The sequence below is a fragment of the Mizuhopecten yessoensis genome, unplaced genomic scaffold (assembly GCF_002113885.1).
Source record: "Mizuhopecten yessoensis strain PY_sf001 unplaced genomic scaffold, ASM211388v2 scaffold10621, whole genome shotgun sequence".
Lineage (NCBI taxonomy): Eukaryota > Metazoa > Mollusca > Bivalvia > Pectinida > Pectinidae > Mizuhopecten > Mizuhopecten yessoensis.
Genome location: NW_018408638.1, coordinates 535,218 through 557,108, shown reverse-complemented (window position 1 = coordinate 557,108; position 21,891 = coordinate 535,218). Strand labels below are relative to the sequence as shown.

Genomic DNA, 21,891 nt, shown 5'->3' with positions numbered 1-21,891 from the left:
CAAAGGAGTCAGTGTGCTAAAATTTCTTCATTTTCCTTGTTTAGAATCAGAGGTGCTAGTTTCAAATACTTTTTAGTCTGAAATCTGTATGCTAGATATTGAATAAGGTGGTTTTATTGTTTTTTGTCACTTTGAATAATATTTCTGTTCATGTTAAAAACAAAATCAACTCTCTGTATAAATATATCAGGTGACCGTTAAGGCCCATGGGCCTCTTGTCATTATATTTTCATCACAATCAGTATATTTCAAGTTATTACCCCTTTGAGAAAAATCTAGGAATCTGATTGGTTGAAAACTACAGTGTACCAAACCGCATTCATAAATCTCAGGGGGTATACGAAAATCTCAGGGGGTATACGGTCAATTCACATGATTGTACCAAACCGCATTCATAAATCTCAGGGGGTATACGAAAATCTCAGGGGGTATACGGTCATGTCACATGATTCTCAGCAGTAATACGGTGGAGTCGCATGATTTTACAAGGGGTATACGGGTCACGTGTCTTTGTATCTTGCGGGAGACAACTCGCATTCTTGACGAATGTAGATCTGCCTCGCTGTTTACAAAATGGCAAAACGTTTCGCTTCGCATACTGAAAAGACTCAAAGGGGTAATAAATTCGTTACACAGATTTCTGGCAGGGTATACGGGATGGTATGACCCTAAAGGGTTTTGTATTTCCTTCTGCCTATCGGCCTCATCTGTGTAACTAATATTATTGTGAATTAAATAAGCAATTATTCTAGCAAATAATTTCTTGTTTCAGAGTTGTTTAGAGTACCTGGGATTCTGAGGAAGGTGGAGGAGAAACTTGGGAGTGACGACCATTCTGGAGAGTTGGGATGCTGCGACTGCAGACACAGGTCTCTAAACTCTGTAATGGGGCAAGGAACCAGCTGCTGTCAGAAGTAGGGGCCACAAGCAAGCCCTGCTATGGCTTCCGACTTCCAAAGGGGGTGGCACCCTACTCGGCACAGACTGCTAGTGCTGTGATCAAGACTGATGAACGGGTGATAAAGAAACTCATGGTGGCCAATAGAGGTAACAATAATAAGTCACACTGACTAATTAATTGTTTTACCTGTAGTTTATGATGTTAACTTTAACGATGTAAAATTTGAAACTCGGCTTTCTATTTATGGTATCTAGGTATACCAGCTTGTGTCTGCCACCTGTTGCCATTTTTCCCCCAAATCAATACATGTATACTTAATGTATGTGTTGTTATTCACAGTATTGTACAGGTACTGATCGTACCTTGGTCATTGTTAACATTTGTAATTTACACCTGTTAAACACTACTTGAACCCTTGGATGTTATCTTTATGGCCAAAATATATATATTGCAACAAAAAATTCCTTCAACAAACAGTTGGGGTTGTCTTTTTGTTAAAACAACTCACTAAGGCGATATATATCCTTTTTCCGTGACCACCTTGTTTGATTGTCAGAGGTACGTGTTATATACTGGACCATTGGAGAGGCCTGCCTTCTTACATATTCCATTTATTACTCATTGAAGTTAGTTTTCCTTCCTCCCTGTGCTTCATGGTTGACTGTCTTAAAGCTGACTGGCCATCAATTATTTAATTATAATCTGGGATACACAAGAAATAGACAGAAATTATCAAAGACTTGGTCATATTTACAACCCTAATATGTACATGTTTGTGTGCCTATGTTTGGTGTGTAGGTACAAGAGTTGATTACAGGGTATTACTGTAATGTTCGGTTGTACTAGACAGATAGTAACAGATGAGGTGAGCTCCGTTATAAAGTGCTGTAGTAGTGGGGTATTTAATTCTCTTCACACCTGTCTGTATCTGATCAATACCACTTTACAGACATCATCATCAAACAGCAGTGCCTCTGTACCAGCACGCTGAGGCCCAGACACAAACGATTGTTTAGGAGCCTCTACTCCACCACTCCATATATACCAGTGAAAGCTCAAATCAATAAATACCCCATCAGGACAGCGCTACAAATAGATTACTCAATTCTTCATTTTTTTCTCACGTCACAAATCTGTTTTTGGTAGCTCGTGTTTGCTGATCCTCAATAGAAAAATTAAATCAACTTGTCTTATTGTAAGTTGACATTCAGTCAATGTTTAAACCATGATGCTGTGTATGTATCGGGAGTGTTTACTTTATATGTGGTGAAAGTCATCTAAGGTCAAGTTATTGAAACATCACATTGTAGCATATTGATCTTCTTATCCAGAGATAGATACTGCTGCAGAATGATTTGATTATGAAACCAACAGCTTTACTTAAGGATGCTTGGTCAATGATAAAAAATATATGAACATTGCATTTAGAATTAAATAAAATTGGATGGGACAGTAAACACAATGGTTTGTAATTACCTTCATTTAATACCACTAAAGTGCAAACTAAAATACCACTGTAAACTGCAGGCTTTTAGCCCTACCAAACGTATGACCTCAGGAGTTTAAGGATCATCAGTCCAGCATGGTGGAAGGGTTTTGACTGAATTTGCCATAGGTAAAGATAATCCCAAGGCTAGGGGAATTTAAATTCAATGGTGTGTAAACGAAGGGTGTATCCCCCTACCCCCACCCCAGGGGAGCATATGGGTGGGACCCAGAAGTGGGATTAATGTTCAAACTTTTCCTAAAGTATGGATGACAGATGTTAACCTTATTTATCTTGAATCTCCCATGGGCCGGGGGAATTTCATGAAAAATGTGCCCCAACCCCACTCACCCTAATAGTTTGAGTTGGATTTGGCTCAAAATAGGAAACGAAGGTTAAGTTTGAATAGGAGACTCTATGATTAGAGTGATAATAGGATTTTAATCTCATTTGCAAGAAGACTGTGATGGCCAAAGTAACTTGATGTTTTATAAGAAACACAGTGACACCCCTGGGTGCGGTGTGGCTGGGCAGGATGGAGTCCAAAAGGGGTAATTTTGTAAGTAAATGTTAAGGGATTTGAACCTCGACCATTTCACATNGGGGGGGGGGGGGGGGGGGGAGTTTAAGCTCATCTAACATGGGTAACTCTGAAGAAGGGGATACAGTGTTTTAAAAATAAAAAATGTGAAGCTCAGAACGCAGAGCTTAATAAGGGATGTACAGTAAAAGCATTCCTGAATCAGTGAACATTATTAATTGTATTTTTCTGGCAGAATTGAAATCAATTTGGCTGCTTTCTGCTTTGATTGACTGAGACATCTTCATTCTTCAACTTTTCAATTTCTGTCTGGCTGATTGATTAAAAGATACCTCCCTGTCTTCTGATTTGACTGATACACAATATCATCAGATCAATTTTAACCAAACATCCTACATGTTTCTATCATTGCTTTTACCAAATGCTATTTACCCTGGTATGTAAAGTTATACTGGAGGTTTTGTTAATAAGGCATAATCCAGATAGCCAGGGTTTATTTGCCCTACAGTTAAGGAGGGCACATGCATTGATGTACAGGTGTAATTTAATAACAAGGCATGTTTACGTTGCTTACAGTTCCCTTTTTTAGTAAAACAAATTAGAAGATTTATCAGGTTACTTTTAAACCTGGTAGCTATATATTGGATTTACCACAATATGTATAGATATGCAGTTGACAATCTCTTTATGCTCTGATAATTTTACGAGTTTGTGACAAATTTGTGTCTGTGTTTACAAAAAAACCTGCAAAGACATGGATGTATTACGTGTCTGTGGCGTACGTGCATCAATCAGTAATCAATCAGTATGATGATAATCCAACATGGCCTTTAACTGTAATATCTTTTTAAAGATGATTTATTTCAACATTATGCAGTAGGTTTGTCATATAATATATACATGTTATGACTAGACATACATATATTATGATATATTATTGTCCCTCTTTAAATCTTTTAAACATTTAACTGTAACTGTTTTTGACTATTTGTAAACTTTTGAAAATAATGCAAAGAACTTTGAAACTTTTCTGGAGTATAACTTCTTTATTAATAGTCTTGGTCGCTGGTCGCAATGCCATCGATTTTTTTTCCCTTTCAGTCATTGGACTGTTTAGAGTAAACATGCAATTTTCTCCAACCCTTTCACAGGTATGTGTCCAGTAAAGATTAGCTTGTAGGGAAATAGCCTCTTGCAAAAAATCATGCTATAGTGGGAACCGTGAAGGTATTGGTCTATAGAACAAAGACCCATACGGACCAATACCTGAAATTCAAATCTCACCAGCCTTTGCACCAGAAGCTAGGCGTCGTACGCACATTGCTCAACAGATGTGATACTCTAGTCACAGAACAACAGGACAAGACACAAAAACAGACTCGCATCGCTAGGGCAATGAGAACATGTGCATATCCGGAATGGGCCCTAAAACGGGTACAAAATAAGGGGAAGAACAAGAAAAGGCCAATCAAGGATAAGAAAAAAAACAAAGGTCGAAGTGGTCATCCCGTATGTAAAGGGTGTCATGGCATAGCAACAGCCATGAAGCCCTACAAGACGCTTCGCCATATCCTAGTACACCCTAAGGATAAAACACCTAAAGAAAATGTTGCAGAATGTGTATATAAAATCAGATGCAAAAACTGCAACACGTCGTATATATATTTGAGAGACTGGAAGGCGATTTGGGGTCCGCCTTGGTGAACACCGGAAAGATACAGAAACCCAAAAAGGTAGGAAATTCACCAGACCAGGAAGCAGTAGAAGTCCCAGATAAATGATTTGGCAATCACAGACCATGCCACACAATAAAATCATGTGATTGGACAGAGAAAGCAATCTGTTCAAGCGGCAGATAAAGGAAGCAGTGAGACAATTATAAAAGTGAATGGCAATATCCATGTGTGATATGTGCTTTTGTCAACAAACAGGCCAGAAAACTGTCAATGTAGGCGTGACTGAAATAATAGGATTGGAGAAAAAAAATCCTCTACCTTGAGGGTTTGACAGAGATACCCTAATTTAGAGCCTCAGGTTAGACAACCAAAACTAATCACTGCTTGGTTTGTAGACTTCTCTGTCACACTCTTAAGGTAGGGACAGATTTTATTAGTCAAGCTACTAGGTGTGTAACACTGACCTTCAAAGGCTAAAAATAAACACTCATCAATACGCATTTCTGACCTCACTGAGGTAACTCTCTAAAACTTACAAGATATCAACAAAATGTTCTTAACCTCCTTTTCATGTAATCAAAAGACTATGATAATATAATAATGTAGATCTGTCACCAGAAGCTCATTGTGTTAACAAAGTATTCCATCAGACTTTGGTGTTAGCAAAAGTTTACCAAATATATCTGAGGAAGATTTTTTTTATCTCAGGAATATAAAATAGAGACTTTAAATGAAAACTAACACTAAGAGTGGTGACAAATAAAATGAAAGGTACCGTCTATCGGATTTTACTGGCATAATTAACTCATACAGGAATAATACTACAAATATTGTATCTTTAGCTCATTAAAATAAAAAAAAATGTGATCTTTTTGTAGGTGAAATTGCCATCCGTGTGTTCCGAGCATGTACGGAAATGAATATTCGCACTGTGGCGATCTACTCGGAGCAGGACATGATGCACCTACACCGACAGAAAGCAGACGAGTCATATATCATCGGCAAGGGTCTTGCTCCAGTGGCGGCTTATCTCAACATCCCAGACATCATCAGGATAGCCAAGGTCAGTCATGGTCACCGCATTTAGAAGCTATTCTTTAACAGTATATTCTATAAATTTTGGGAAATAAAAAGATGTATTCTTATATGTACATAATCTCCCACTTCTCCAGGTATCACAATGTAATGAAAGCCTTAAGATTAGATGATCACATTTTATCACTATGACACTTTATCTTATTATAGTTGGTTTAGTGTTGTGTAACCTGAACAGAGTTATGTCCCCTGGCCATTATCTCAAGAGTTGCCCAAACACTTATTGAGTGACGAGTTCTTATGTTACGACACACTAGAGTACTTAAATTGTAAGAGAATTGAAGTTAACCAGCTTCAGCTAGATATTACCTTTGTCAAAACTATATATTCCTTATGAACTTGAATACTTTGCTATTTTTAGCCCACCATCATCTGATGGTGGGCTATTCAAATTGCCCTGCGTTCGTCCTTAAACAATTCTTGTTATCGCTGTTTCTCAGAAAGTACCAGAGGGATCTTTCTCAAATTTTATATGTGGGTTCCCCTTGGTCCCTCATTGTGCAGGTTAACTTTTTAAACTGATCGAATAAAAAACATGGCCGACAGGCAGCCATCTTGGATTGTGATTTAAAGGTTTGTTATCACTATTTCTTAAGAAGAACTGGAGGGATCTTTCCCAAATTTGTTATGTAGGCTTCCCTAGGTCTTAAGTTGTGCATGTTTAATTTTGAGAATGATCAGAGAAACAAAATGGCCGACATGCCACCATCTTGGATTGTGACATTAAAGGTTTGTTATCACTATTTCTATGGAAGAACTATAGGTATCTTTCCCAAGTTTGTTATGTAGGCTTCCCTAGGTCTTAAGTTGTGCATGTTTTTTATTTTGAGAATGATCAGATAAACAAAATGGCCAACAAGCAGCCATCTTGGATTTTGACATTGAAGGTTTATTATCACTATTTCTCGGGAAGTACTGGAGGGATCTTTCTTAAATGTAGGTTCCCCTTGGTATGAAGTTATGCATATTTTCGTATGAGACTGATCGGATAAACAAATCTTTGATTTTGACAGTTAAGGTTTGTTAGTGCTATTTCCCAGGGAGTACTGGAGGGTTCTTTCTCAAATTCTATATGCAGGTTCCCCACTATCCTTTATTAATCATGTTAACTTTTGAAACTGATCAGATAAACAAAATGGCCGACCGACAGCCATCTTCGATTTTTGAAATTGAAGGTTTGTAAGTACTATTTCTCAGAGATAACTTGAGGGATCTGTCTCAAATTTGATATGTTCTTTCCCCTTGATCCCTCGTTGTGCATGTTATATTTTGAGACTGATCATAAAAACAAAATGGCTAAAGGAAGAACTATACAGATCTTTCTTATATTGAAATGATTGATTCTATTTCTTTCACATTAAGTACTGTACTAGTAACTAGTACTATGTGAAATGACAAACTCACTTTGAAGGTTGTCTTTTATACACATGAGTATTTAGTTTAGATCAAAAGTTACCTCAAGGTACATTTACTGTTAACATGACACGATCAAACAGATTAGTGAAAAGAAGAGAAAAGATCGCACTGACAAAGAACTCATAAAGATGGTACAATGGTGGGCGCCAAGATCCCTCTGGGATCTCTTGTTGTAATTGTTACAATGCAGGTCTCTGTTTTCAAAGCAAGTTGTTTGTTTTGAAAATAGACACCTTCATAGACATTTTAATTAATATGATACTTTATGATTTACCATGCAATCCTGTAGCCAATTCTACAATTCTATACTTAATCTGTTCTCGCTGTTGGTGTTGAATACATGTTCATACACACTTTTCTCATCAAGAGTTGTGTATATTGAACACTTTGTTCCTATTTCTAGGAGAATGATGTAGACGCCATACATCCTGGGTATGGATTCCTATCAGAAAGATCTGACTTTGCACAGTCAATCATAAATGAAGGGATCAAGTTTGTGGGCCCGTCCCCAGAGGTGGTACGCAAGATGGGGGACAAAGTGGAGGCCAGGCAGGCAGCCATTAGTGCAGGTTTGTCCTTCTGCTGGTCAGGACACGTTCATATCCTCAAAATTGATTAACCAAAAGAACCTTACATCAAATATATCAATGTAATTCAAAGGATAGCAGATTCACAGAATTTTATACATGCAGGAAATTAGTAAATTTGTGAATTTAGAATGAACAGACAAAGAATTTTCCTGCTAGATTTTGTAGATTTATGACGAGGTATCATTGCTATGTGTGTTTGTGTTGTAGGTGTACAGGTGGTGCCTGGGACAGACAGTCCTGTGCAGTCGGTAGAGGAAGCCAAAGAGTTCTGTAACAAGCATGGCCTGCCTGTCATCTTCAAGGCTGCTTATGGAGGGGGAGGAAGAGGCATGAGAGTTGTAAAAAGTTTTGATGTAAGTACTTTCAGTAATGGGTATAAATTAAGGTACTTCTGAGGTCACTGTCTGAGCCCCACTTGTAAAGAGTTTTGATGTAAGACAGCTTGCAGATGGGAAGGTAGAGGCAAAAAGTAGTCAAAGTTGTGGATGTAAGTGTTTTAAAGTTGCAAGCATTGAGTAAAAAGGAGCAAGATAGTTGATGTAAGTACTTTGAGGTCACAAACAGGTGTGTGTGTGTGTNGGGGGGGGGTCATCTGCAGAAGGGAAGTAAGGGTGTTGATAATTGTCAACAGACTTGATGGTAATCCTACATGGTTGGATATTGATGTGGAGGAAATGACAGGAGGATTGTCAGGAGTTTGGATGCAGTTCCTGCTATGTTAACTCATTCACCCCTGAAATTTCATAATGAACTATTCCAACCTTTGAATTGGAAGAGCTCAAATGTGTCTTCAGGGATGAATGAGTTAAACCCATAACTGGTTATTATTGTATTGTCTATTGTATTATGACCAGGTTTTATGATATAGTTTGAAAAATAAAAATGGGCAAAGAAAGTTGCCTGCACCAGCTGTTTCATTTAACTAAGACAAAATCCATATTGTTTATGTTACCAGGAGGTGGAGGAGAACTTTAAGAGAGCTTCGTCCGAAGCTGAAGCAGCCTTTGGGAATGGTGCTCTATTTTTGGAGAAGTTCATTGAGCGCCCGAGACATATAGAACTTCAGATACTTGGTAACTTAATACACTCTGAATTGTACCAATAATGATAGATCAAATAATGTGTCAGATTTTACATGGTTGCTCAAATTATTAGCAATATACTTAACTTTGAACAGTGAATAAAAAAAATAAAAATAAAAAAACCTGAAATTAATTTTGTATTATACCGAAATTAATTTTTAATTACATATATTACAAATTAAAAAATATGAAATAGAAATTTTGAAACTAAAATTTGTATGACAGCTTAATAGGAGAGAGAGAAAAAATTATGAAGTAAGTAATATGCCTTTAGTACAGTAATATACCCTTGCTCTGAAATAGGTGACCGGGATGGAAATGTGGTTCACCTGTACGAGCGTGATTGTTCTGTACAGCGACGCCACCAGAAGGTCGTTGAGATAGCCCCTGCCCCACACCTTTCCAGGATCATCCGCGACAAAATGGCTGCTGATGCTGTCCAACTGGCTAAGCATGTTGGCTATGAGAATGCTGGAACAGTGGAGTTCCTGCTGGATAAAGAGGGAAACTACTTCTTCATAGAGGTCAATGCCAGGCTGCAAGTGGAACATACCGTCACAGAGGAGGTCACAGGGTATGTGTTTTATACTGGTCAGTACTGTCTTAGAGGTATAAACTTTGTACTGATCACCTAACTCTCATAGAGGTCACAAGGTATAAACTTTATACTGGTCACCCAACTCTCATAGAGGTCACAAGGTATAAACTTTATGCTGGTCACCTAACTCTCAAAGAGGTCACAAGGTATAAACTTTATACTGGTCACCTAACTCTCATAGAGGTCACAAGGTATAAACTTAAGTCTTATTGTCAAGAAGTATATACATGTACTGTAAACTAAAATTCAGTGATTTGTGAGACATTCTATGTAAGTTAGCACATTATGTCTTGTAGGGTTGACTTGGTACAATCCCAGATAAAGATAGCAGAGGGTTACACCCTACCAGAGCTCGGTCTTCAGCAGGAAGACATCAATCTCCACGGCTACGCTATACAGTGCAGGATGACAACGGAGGATCCAGCCAAGAACTTCCAGCCAGACACCGGCCGCATAGAGGTCCAGCTGTTTTACATCTCTGTTATTTAGCTCAGAGCACTTCACATTAGGTTTCATATTAATATAAGCATAAAGCATTATGTACAACGATGTACAAGTAGCTTCAAGTAATTCTATTTTATATATGATATGTAATTTATATTGAAAGTAACTGTAGAGTAGTGCCTTATTGATCAAGCCACCACCTTACCCAACAGAAATGTCTGGAATGTATAACTACTGGATATAACTGGGACTATTTTGTATATAAAATGTGCAATCTGTCCCCTAAAACTCTTTCTGGATAGAGGGACAACAAAATTATTGGTGGCTTATTTATGAGGTTTGATAGTACAGTTTTCTATTGGGAAAGTACAGTGTCTGTCGACTGTCCATCCTACCTTGACCTTGAACAACTTTCAAAGTCACAGGGGTCCAATGAGTTATAATGTTTAACACTTGTTTTGAATAAGAGGCCTAGGATGATGATAATTTTCTGGTAGCATGCTTGGATGAAAGGCTATCAAGCTTTTCGAATGAATCATCCTTGCCCACTTTCAAGTTTATAAGGGTCAAATGTGTTAAACCTTAAAATTGCTTCTTAAAAATCAGGAGGATTATGGTATTTACTTACTCACATGCTGGAGATAGAAGGCTATCAAATTTGTTCAAATAATAACCTTGATCCATTTTCAAAGCCAAAGGGGTCAACTGTGTTAAAATCTTGAGGTCTATAATCAAATAGTAACTGTAAGAAAGCTATACATTTTGTTAAAACAAATTGGTGGTTACAGCATTAAATACTAAATACCAGATACAGGCCCATTGGGCCTAGATCATATTCACAGAAATCAGATCTTGATACATACAAAACATACATTGATATGTTATCAATTATTTCATTTGAGTTAATATTTTATGATGATTTTAACCTCCATTAGGAATTAGCTCAACTAAAGATTAAACAGTGGTTTTCAATAAAGTAAAGCCAATGCAAGGAGCATGGAGGAAAAAGAACAAATGACACTCAAGTATTCCAAATTGTAATGTTTTATTTTATCCTTTAATCTATACACACAGGTGTTCCGAAGTGGAGAGGGGATGGGTATACGTCTCGACGGCGCTTTGGGTTTTGCTGGAGCTATTATCTCGCCTTACTACGACTCTTTACTGGTGAAGGTGATTGCTCATGCCTGGGATCACTCATCTGCTTGTGCCAAAATGTTGCGGACTCTCCGTGAGTTCAGAATCCGAGGTGTGAAGGTTAGTACAACATGTATGTGTATAGTCTGTGGTCTTAACGCCTGACAGTCTATGTGGTATTAAGGTCATGATGTAGATTACTTTAATTACATGTATTTTGGTATAAGTTTGGGTTAATTTTTTCATTGATTATAACTGCAATTATAAATCCAACAACTCTTTATTAAGTAGATAAACACATACAAAGTGAAACATGGTTGGTGTCCTTGCAATAAGTAAAAAATGGTCAGTTTTGAAATCAAATTGTGCACAAAATAAACGATACCCACCAGGCTTAATGGTCAGTATTAAACTACAAAGTTTTGATTATAACTAGCATGGCGGAAAATGTGCTCTCAATCAGTTATGACTTTGCTTTCCATAAGTGGGAGTTATAAAGATTTGTGATCTGTATATTCACACTGCATGGTCTAAACTTGTTGAATTGAAACGCTATTTTCTCAGGACAAATTTTTTTGCATAAAAAAGTGGGGCCACAAGTGGTTAAGGCATATGACATTCTGCTACCACTAGCCCTCCACCACTGGGTTGTGGGTTCGAGGCCTATGTGGGTCAGTCGCCAGGTACTGGCTGTAGGTCGGTGGTTTTTCTCCAGGAACTTTGGCTTTCCTCCACCACCAAAACCTGGCATGTCCTTAAATGACCAAAGCTGTTAATAGGACGTAAAGCACATATAAACCAAACCAAAGCATAAACAAGTGGTGAAGTTATGATGGATTGATGAAGAAATCTGGATATAAACAATATTTGTTTCAGACTAACATTCCATTCCTGTTGAACGTTGTACAACATCAGCAGTTCCTGTCGGGCTCTGTAGACACTTACTTTATTGATGAGAATCCACAACTCTTCTCCTTCGAGCCGACTCAGAACCGCGCCCAGAAACTGCTGCATTACCTGGGGCAGGTGATGGTAAATGGAGCACAGACTCCCCTCGCAACGTCACAGCTCCCCTCCGACATCATCCCCTCAGTACCCGACGTTCCCTTTGGTACGTATTCTCTCCATATATGTTATATAAGTGTTGCTAAACTTTGTAAACTTTGAAATCCCCTGGACAAAGTTAACTGCATTTTGCATCACCAGTAAAACTTGATCTTTTACAGGAAATATCTGAAATATGGGTTTGGGGTATGATTGTCCACTTATTCTACAAATTGATATAATTAACAGTAAAGCTTTCAGACAGAATGCCATCAAAGTCTGTTTAGTCATAAACCCTGTTTTGTAGATATTTTACAAGATAATCTACAAGTGTTTTAGTGATATTCTAACAGAAAAAGTGTTCTAAATTACAAATTCAGTAATTGATATTCAGTATATAATTTGAAGGACTTAAAACTGTACTAGAGATCCCTTCATAAATAATGCTGTCAGCTGTTAAAGGACTGAGTTTATGTTTGAAGAAACGTCATGGAAACAGTTTCTTATTGAACAAAATACCAATAGTTCTGTTTGTGAAAAAACATAAGCTTTCAGGACTTTAATGAAGTCTAAGGATATATAGTATGAATCAGCTGCAATAATAGCTATCTCACTATACATGTGTAAAAAGTGGAAGGACATACATAGGTCTCTGATTCTGTTGCTCTCTACACTTCATCATCATGTGAAATATCTGCATTATGTTAAGTTACATGTATATAAACTTTATCCTTATGTAGAGTCAGCAGATGACATTGGCTTCTATGGTAAGACATGGTGATCACCTTGATGTAATTTGTATTAACTGTACAGCTCATCAGTAAGCTCTTCTCATAATCAAAATTCAAATATTTAAATATTTTTATTTACCTGTCAAACGCATACTTTACTAATGAACAGCTTCAATCAACGGTACAATGTTGCATAAACTGTGCCCAGCTATGAATGGCTTACTAGGGGCGTTAAAAGTTTGGTAAAAGCTATAGAAGAAAAATGTAAGGTAGAGTTTTAAAGTTATAACTGTATGACATGGGATTTCCTTGGTAAATCAGTACATTATAAGAAGTTAGATACTCCTATCCTCCCAGATTTGAATACAATTTAGGATATTGTGTCGGTAAAAAATTATAAGTGTTATTTGGAAAATGTATTAAATTAAAATCTGAACTGTACCTTTTTGGGGTCCAGTCATATATAAGATGCTCCTGTTGTTCCAGTTTGCTTGAGTCAAAGAATGATAAATTCCATGTTAATTTTCCAAATCAAATCTATTTATTAAAACATCTCAGACTCGGTGTAAGTAATGCACTTTTGTAACTGGATAGACTATGACAGGTTTATCTTAAAAAAAAAAAAAAACATGAACAGATGGTAAAATGTCTACTTACCTGTACAGCTTTACCTGTACTCTATGGTGATACCCACTGATAGGAGAGTGTTTTTGAGTGGTTTAGTCTGCCACTGCTAACATTACTTGCTGTTTTAGCTAGTTGTTTTTAGAAAAAAAGCACTGATTAGTTTTACTGTCATGACAAGTCATTGTGGGCATAGGGATCTCAATGATGTCCTTCTTCTACAGACTTCATATAGGTGGTTGTGCCTATAAACATTGTCTCTTGTCCAAGTTCATATTCCAGCCTCCTTGGTTCCAAATCAAAGGTCCCTGTCACTACAAATATAATATGTCCTTAAGTTATTTACTGCTTGTTATTGGCAATGCTACAGAAGCAATCATTGTATATAGACACAAAGCTTGGTCATCGACAACTGGTCTTAAATCAGAGGCCAATTAGGTTTCATTGAGGTTAGGTAAATACAGGTAGGTGACGACATCTCCACACACAGCTTGGTTAGGGGGTATGATTACCCATGTTTGTTAAATCTAACCTTCCTTGTGTTTATAAGTGTGGTTGCTTTTTAATCTGTGATGCCATTAAGTATAAACGTTCATTTAAATGATTGATTGATTACAGCTATCAATCGTTTTGAGATACAATCACACATGTACATGCTTGTCAAAATCAGAAATGTTAGAGGTAACTATGAAATCTAGGATCAAAAGCAAGGTCACCTTTCTATAACAAAATGATATCTGTATTTATCTTTCTACAAGCTTCATTTCTTCCATGTGACTACATTTCAAAAAATGAGATACAGTCTAGGATTGTCACATGGAAGTACAAGACAGTTCATGCTGCTCTTATTTGTAATCTTAAGTGTTGAGTTTTATTTACAAAGGTGAAAGGATTTGTAAGACTGCTGTGGCTGAAATTGTGCTGCCATTCAGCAGTATTGCTTAGAACTTATTAGAGTTGTGTACAAGTATACAATCTTTGTGAATTAACGAGGATGTAAGAGTCTTTTATGATGAGTCATCTTCAGTCTAACAAACCTTTTGTTTGCCGTTCTTGTTTGTTTGTGACTGTAGCTATTTTAGTGATTTTTTGTGGTATCGTTGTTTGCAAGGTAATATTAAGGGTTAGGATATAGATATATAAACAGGGGTTTCCATATTATTATGCACTTTTTATGAGGTNCATTTACCAATATTTTCAAATTCTTATCCATTGATGACATGACAAGTATTGTATTTCACTTAGTTTACATGCTGATTTCCACATCACATCTAAACAATAAAATAAAGCTACCAGTACCTATGATATAACTCAGGTGACCGCTAAGGCCCTTGGGCCTCTTGTTAGCTCACCTATCTGTCCGGCATCAAGGATTATATTTGGCCAGTAGCATGCTGGAATGAAGGGCTACCAAATTTGTTCAAATGAATGACCTTTGCCCATTTTCAAGGTCACAGGGGTCAAATATGTTTAAAACATTTTAACAACTTCTTTTGAATAACCAAGAGGCTTAGGGTGTTGATATTTGACGAGTAGCAATCTGTTCAAGCGGCAGATAAAGGAAGCCATCTGGATACGCCGCAGTGGGCCAGTTCTAAATATTTAAATATCATTGTTTTTGTATTATATCTATACTTTATTTTCTGAAAAATATGGAAGACATGTTGAGACATAAATAGCTTTTCTCTGGAGACAATTCTAAATTTGTGCTTGATGTGGATACCACAATTTATCAACAACACACTGAACTAAAATGCTTTTCCTTCAATAAGATATATGTATATATATATATGTATATAATTTTCCATTATGTTTACAAATTTAAGTCTTTGTCTTTCCTATTTTATCCCATCCTTATATTTTATTTTTATCTTAATCAGTTTTAAAATACCTTCAGAAACTTGCATGATTTGATTGTTGCAGTTTCAATGAAGAAAAAGCACATTTTTCATCTTTTTGTTTTTCTGTTATTTTGATAGCTTTAAAAGTTGGAAAATCTTTAATACATATTAAACACATATTGTATAATTATTTTTATTCGATAAAGAAAAATGGCATTACTCAAAACAGTTGCTCCTACATATATACATATGCTGCAGTATTGGCAAAAAATGGAGGGAAAAAACCTGTATGAAAAGTACATGTTATTGAGGGAAACAAGACTCTACCCACAGTGATGTACTCCATGTATGATGTACAATCTTTGTGCTACCTGACCATGAAACATTCAGAGTTTTGACTTATTACATTTCAGAAATGCAAGATTTGTGTAAGTTCGAATATACTTAAGAATTTTCACTAAACACTATATCTCAAGTATTTCATTATAATACAACATTCTATAGCACCTCTGATATAAAACTTTGAGCTTATTTAATATGACTGCGGATTCCTAAGATAGAGTGTGATTCTGAGGTAGACCTTAGTAACACAGGCTTCATTAACAGCTTAATACCAAAATCTAATAGGATTTATACATCACTAGCTTTCTGGTGGACTGTATTTTATCTTTATTTATATATTTGTTTTTTTTTATCAGTCACATCAGACATGACTTTAATTTCCTTTTTATTTTGGTTTGAAGTTATTAACTAGGTCCATTTACTATCACATGCAGCTTCTAGTCAACACTCGAACAACAATGTAAAGACTTGGTTCAAATTCTAGAATAAAGATGTTTTTATTTCAAATGATCGACACCTGTTTAACTTTTTTAAGTCAAAAGATAAGAAAATAATCAGTAAGACAGAGAGCCAGTCATGAGGCCCTCTCTATGTACCCAGTCCAGTTCCACTACATTCTCCTTCCATCAATAAAGTCTTCGAGGCTGAAGACACATGAAACCCTTTACCATCTTCTATGGGTATATCTTATAAGGCACCAAATGTAGCAGGAAAGACAAAAAAGGCAAAGGCCAGATTGGATTCTTACCCGAGACATTTGAACTCTTGGCCGACTTTCTTATTGTAAACTGAGTAACCTGGTCAGAGTTAAAAGCATAAATAAAATGTTTGTATGTGCACCTTAGGAAACACTTTTAAGTTGCATCTATTGAGCTTTTCTTTCAGATGAAATCGTCAGATATTATAAAATAGGGACAGTTTAGCAAATTCTCGGGTTAAAAATGCCCACTTTTTGGGTCCAAAGTAGGTAGAGTCGGCAAGTATGCAGCGATCAACTCCGTCTAATTCCACTTCCACCACATCTGCATTAAATGTTACAGAAAGTTGTAACCATGGCAATGAACTGTACAATAACTGACTAACACTTTAAGAGTACTTTACCTATAACCTAAATACATGTATACAGTTTACTGTGCTGTTCATTTGATTTAAATATCTAGTCTGACTTTATTTTAGCCATATAGAAAATATTCCTAATCTAGGAAGCTTTTCACCATAGCTTTCATTCTGTTCATTGAGAAATTCCATGTGGTCAGGGAATCTATAAATCTTAAGAATACAGGTTTTTATCCTGGCAGATATAATTAAGAAATGGTTCTAATATAACCATGATCATTACCATATTGTAATATCTTTTTATTCAGTGATTTGTAGAGTAGTTACTGCTTTCTGTAGACTTATATAATTCTAATACCCGGTAATCACTAAAGGAGTTACTGCACCTCACACATCTATCAGCTATCAGTTAAATGAGTGTACACCTTGATGTGTTTTGAGATCACTCATGTTTTGTTGTTTTTATAACATTAATTGGTAGAAAAAGGATGTGGTTTTGTATTGAGTGATAATGACTGATTTACCTCCCCTGTAACAGTGAAGTCACCACCTGCTGGATGGAGGGACGTGATTCTGAAGGAGGGGCCTGAAGGGTTTGCTAAGAAGGTTAGACAACATGAGGGGCTGTTGCTTATGGATACGACCTTCAGAGATGCTCATCAGTCACTACTGGCAACGAGGGTGAGAACCCATGACCTGAAGAGGATTGCCCCGTATGTGTCTCACCGGTTCAACAACTTGTACAGCTGTGAGAACTGGGGAGGTGGGTCACACACTACAGTATAATTGTATTTATTATACAGGTACATACAGTTCTGTTATACAGCACCCATAGATAAACCGATAACAGCAAGTACTGTTACACAGGAAAGTTTTAAAACTTTTCATATCTTTCTTCTAAAAGACCTGCATACCATCGCTAATGTTAAAAGATGTTTTAGGTAGATATGGTCTGAAAAAAAGTTATCATTTTTGTCAATCAGATTAATAAAATCTTTCATCCTCCGGGGATGAGATAGGGGGATCTCAACCCGAGAGGGGAAGATTCTTAATTTGCCAAACACGAGGCTTTGCCGAGTGTTTGGCAACTTAAGAATCTTCCCCCGAGGGTTTAGATCCCCCTATCGCATCCCCGGGGGGTGAATGATTATTTTTCTCTTACCCTGTTGTTCCTGTCCAAGTGTAAGATGAAGCATATTGTTTGTAAACAGGAACACGTGGATAGCGTATTAATATTATATGTATGCGTCAAACGGTTCACCATCATATTTTAAACATTTTAAAATCAATCCCATCTTCTTTGATGTCAAATGTAAACACGACAAGATTAGCAGACGAACTTGTGTATGTGTGTGACCTCATAAAAGTAGTTCTTCTTCTGGGTCACATCAGTGACGTCAGGTTTATTGTGGAGAACGTGCAAAGAGCACGTGTAGCTTGTCTCAACCCTAGGGTGAGACAAGGAAATCTCACACCGGTAAAAGTAAGGATAAATCTGTCCAGGGTAAGAGAAACACATATCTTGTATTCTGTAAGATATTGTGTTGGAATTACTGGTTTAGTAAATATGTATTATCTGTGCATCCTTCAGGTGCCACATTTGATGTAGCCATGAGGTTTCTCCACGAATGCCCGTGGGAAAGACTTGCAACCCTGCGGAAGTTGATCCCCAATGTGCCATTCCAGATGTTACTTCGTGGAGCCAACGCTGTGGGCTATACCAACTATCCTGATAATGTGGTGTACAAGTAGGTATCCTGACCATATAATGTTTATGTTGTAGCCATTCATCATGTCATACAGTCGTTATAGTTCCCATAGACAGCCTTTATGAACAGGTTACTAACTTTCTGATAGAAAGATGGACATACTTAGAGTATTATTATTAAACTTCTGTTTTAACATATACGTTAATGCTTAAAATGTTAAGTGAGACGAAACAGGTGGAAGACTATGGTAGAGTATAGACAGTCTCAAAGCAGGTGTCGGTGTAGTCAGTAACTATGTTGCGAGTGAAATACAATTACCGGTATGTCTATCACAAACAAGTACCAAAAGGGTAGAATATCATATACTTGTGACAGTACAAAGTACATGTATGTCCAGGTATTGGTAGGTGTGGTACACACATGACAATACAAAATATGGCCAGGTATTGGTAGGGGGCGTACACACATGATAATACAAAGGATGGCCAGGAATCTGTAAGTGTCATACACACATGACAATACAAAGTATGGCGAGGTATTGGTAGGTTGACAATACAATGTATGTCCAGGTATTGGTAGGTGTCGCACACACATGACAATACAAAATATGGCCAGGTATTGGTAGGTGTCGGACACACATGATAATACAAAGTATGGCCAGATATTGGTAGGTGCCGTACACACCTGACAACACCAAGTATGGCCAGGTATCTGTAGGGGTCGTACACACATGACAATAGAAAGTATGGCCAGGTATTGGTAGGTGCCGTACACACCTGACAAAACAAAGTATGGCCAGGTATTGGTAGGTGTCGTACACACATGATAATACAAAGTATGGCCAGGTATTGGTAGGTGCCGTACACACATGACAACACAAAGTATGGCCAGGTATCTGTAGGTGTCGTACACACATGACAATACAAAGTATGGCCAGGTATCGGTAGGTGTCGTACACACATGACAATACAAAGTATGGCCAGGTATTGGTAGGTGTCGTACACACATGACAATACAAAGTATGGCCAGGTATTGGTAGGTGTCGTACACACATGACAATACAAAGTATGGCCAGGTATTGGTAGGTGTCGTACACACATGACAATACAAAGTATGGCCAGGTATTGGTAGGTGTCGTACACACATGACAATACAAAGTATGGCCAGGTATTGGTAGGTGTCGTACACACATGACAATACAAAGTATGGCCAGGTATTGGTAGGTGTCGTACACACATGACAATACAAAGTATGGCCAGGTATTGGTAGGTGTCGTACACACATGACAATACAAAGTATGGCCAGGTATTGGTAGGTGTCGTACACACATGACAATACAAAGTATGGCCAGGTATTGGTAGGTGTCGTACACACATGACAATACAAAGTATGGCCAGGTATTGGTAGGTGTCGTACACACATGACAATACAAAGTATGGCCAGGTATTGGTAGGTGTCGTACACACATGACAATACAAAGTATGGCCAGGTATTGGTAGGTGTCGTACACACATGACAATACAAAGTATGGCCAGGTATTGGTAGGTGTCGTACACACATGACAATACAAAGTATGGCCAGGTATTGGTAGGTGTCGTACACACATGACAATACAAAGTATGGCCAGGTATTGGTAGGTGTCGTACACACATGACAATACAAAGTATGGCCAGGTATTGGTAGGTGTCGTACACACATGACAATACAAAGTATGGCCAGGTATTGGTAGGTGTCGTACACACATGACAATACAAAGTATGGCCAGGTATTGGTAGGTGTCGTACACACATGACAATACAAAGTATGGCCAGGTATTGGTAGGTGTCGTACACACATGACAATACAAAGTATGGCCAGGTATTGGTAGGTGTCGTACACACATGACAATACAAAGTATGGTCAGGTATTGGTAGGTATCGTACACACATGACAATACAAAGTATGGCCAGGTATTGGTAGGTTGACAATACAAAGTATGGTCATGTATTGGTAGGTATCGTACATGACAGTACAAAGTATGGCCAGTTATGGGTAGGTGTCGTACACGCATGACAATACAAAGTATGGCCACGTATTGGTAGGTGTAGTACAAACATGACAATACAAAGTCTGGCCAGGTATTGGTAACTTGACAATACAAAGGATGGCCAGGGATTGGTAGGTGTCGTAAACCCATGACAATATAAAGGATGGCCAGGTATTGGGAGGTGTCGTACACACATCACAATACAAAGTATGGCTAGGTATTGGTAGGTGTGGTACACACATGACAATACCAAGTATGGCCAGGTAATGGTAGGTGTCGTACCCACATGACAATACAATGTATGGCCAGCTATTGGTAGGGGTCGAACACACATGACAATACCAAGTATGGCCAGGTATTGGTAGGTGTCGTACACACATGACAACACAAAGTATGGCCAGCTATTGGCATTGATTGGAGGCAATATATATACAATAAGTGTTTTCCTTCAGATTCTGTGACTTGGCTGTACAGCACGGTATGGACATCTTCAGAATCTTTGATTCCCTGAACTACATGCCAAACATAATTGTTGGGATGGAGGCTGTCGGAAAGGCTGGTGAGTACGGTTATAGAATGTGTTACTCTCTACATCCATGTAACATAATTTTGTTCTTTCTTGAGAGGTGAAGATTCAAAGTCTATGTAACTACAATATTTATCAGTGTACTTTCTGACATGTAGTTTCAGTGTTGTGCTTGACACTTTTGTCGTGTAGGGGGAGTCCGAATGTTGTATGTGACATTTGATTCAAGTCAATGTTGTGTGTAACACATGTTGTGGTAGGTGAAGACTCAATGTTATGTGTAACACATGTTGTGGTAGGTGAAGTCTCAATGTTATGTGTAACAGATGTTGTGGTAGGTGAAGACTCCATGTTATGTGTAACACATGTTGTGGTAGGTGAAGAGTCAATGTTATGTGTGACACACGTTGTGGTAGGTGAAGAGTCAATGTTATGTTTGACACATGTTGTGGTAGGTGAAGACTCAATGTTATATGTAACACATGTTGTGGTAGGTGAAGACTCAATGTTATGTGTAACACATGTTGTGGTAGGGGAAGACTCAATGTTATGTGTAACACATGTTGTGGTAGGGGAAGACTCAATGTTATGTGTAACACATGTTGTGGTCGGTGAAGACTCAATGATATGTGTAACACACGTTATGGTAGGTGAAGACTCAATGGTATTTTTGACACATTTTGTGGTAGGTGAAGACTCAATGTTAAGTGTAACACATTTTGTGGTAGGTGAAGACTCAATGTTATGTGTAACACTATTTGTATAGGTGGTGTAATAGAGGCTTCCATGTCCTATACTGGTGATGTGTCTGACCCCACCAGGACCAAGTACGACCTCCAGTACTACTTAAACATGGCTGACGAACTTGTCAAGGCTGGCACACACATCTTAGGTGTTAAGGTCAGTATACAGGATCAATGCCAGTAAAAATACAGAAAACAAAAGATAAGTACATAAATAATCAGGGTCAGGTGTATTGTACTGTCTCAAAGTTATGGCATTATCATTCAGTACATAGCCAAACAT

The 21,891-nt window shown here is 37.6% G+C and overlaps 1 protein-coding gene across 7 annotated transcripts in view; it reads left to right on the top strand.

Moving 5' to 3' along the window:
• LOC110461483 (pyruvate carboxylase, mitochondrial-like) overlaps positions 1-21,891 on the top strand; it is a 43,286-nt gene that overhangs the window by 10,502 nt on the left and 10,893 nt on the right. For 6 of the 7 annotated variants that reach the window (XM_021514949.1, XM_021514950.1, XM_021514952.1 and 3 more), the window contains exons 2-15: positions 773-1,047; positions 5,483-5,667; positions 7,519-7,684; positions 7,913-8,058; positions 8,661-8,778; positions 9,091-9,361; positions 9,682-9,844; positions 10,904-11,086; positions 11,843-12,077; positions 15,620-15,634; positions 17,143-17,367; positions 18,196-18,352; positions 20,792-20,898; positions 21,632-21,765. In XM_021514949.1, the coding sequence (XP_021370624.1) occupies positions 849-1,047; positions 5,483-5,667; positions 7,519-7,684; positions 7,913-8,058; positions 8,661-8,778; positions 9,091-9,361; positions 9,682-9,844; positions 10,904-11,086; positions 11,843-12,077; positions 15,620-15,634; positions 17,143-17,367; positions 18,196-18,352; positions 20,792-20,898; positions 21,632-21,765 (2,304 nt within the window). In that variant the 5' untranslated portion in view covers positions 773-848. The remainder of the gene's footprint in view (positions 1-772; positions 1,048-5,482; positions 5,668-7,518; positions 7,685-7,912; positions 8,059-8,660; positions 8,779-9,090; positions 9,362-9,681; positions 9,845-10,903; positions 11,087-11,842; positions 12,078-15,619; positions 15,635-17,142; positions 17,368-18,195; positions 18,353-20,791; positions 20,899-21,631; positions 21,766-21,891) is intronic. The other variant, XM_021514955.1, reaches the window with a different exon arrangement.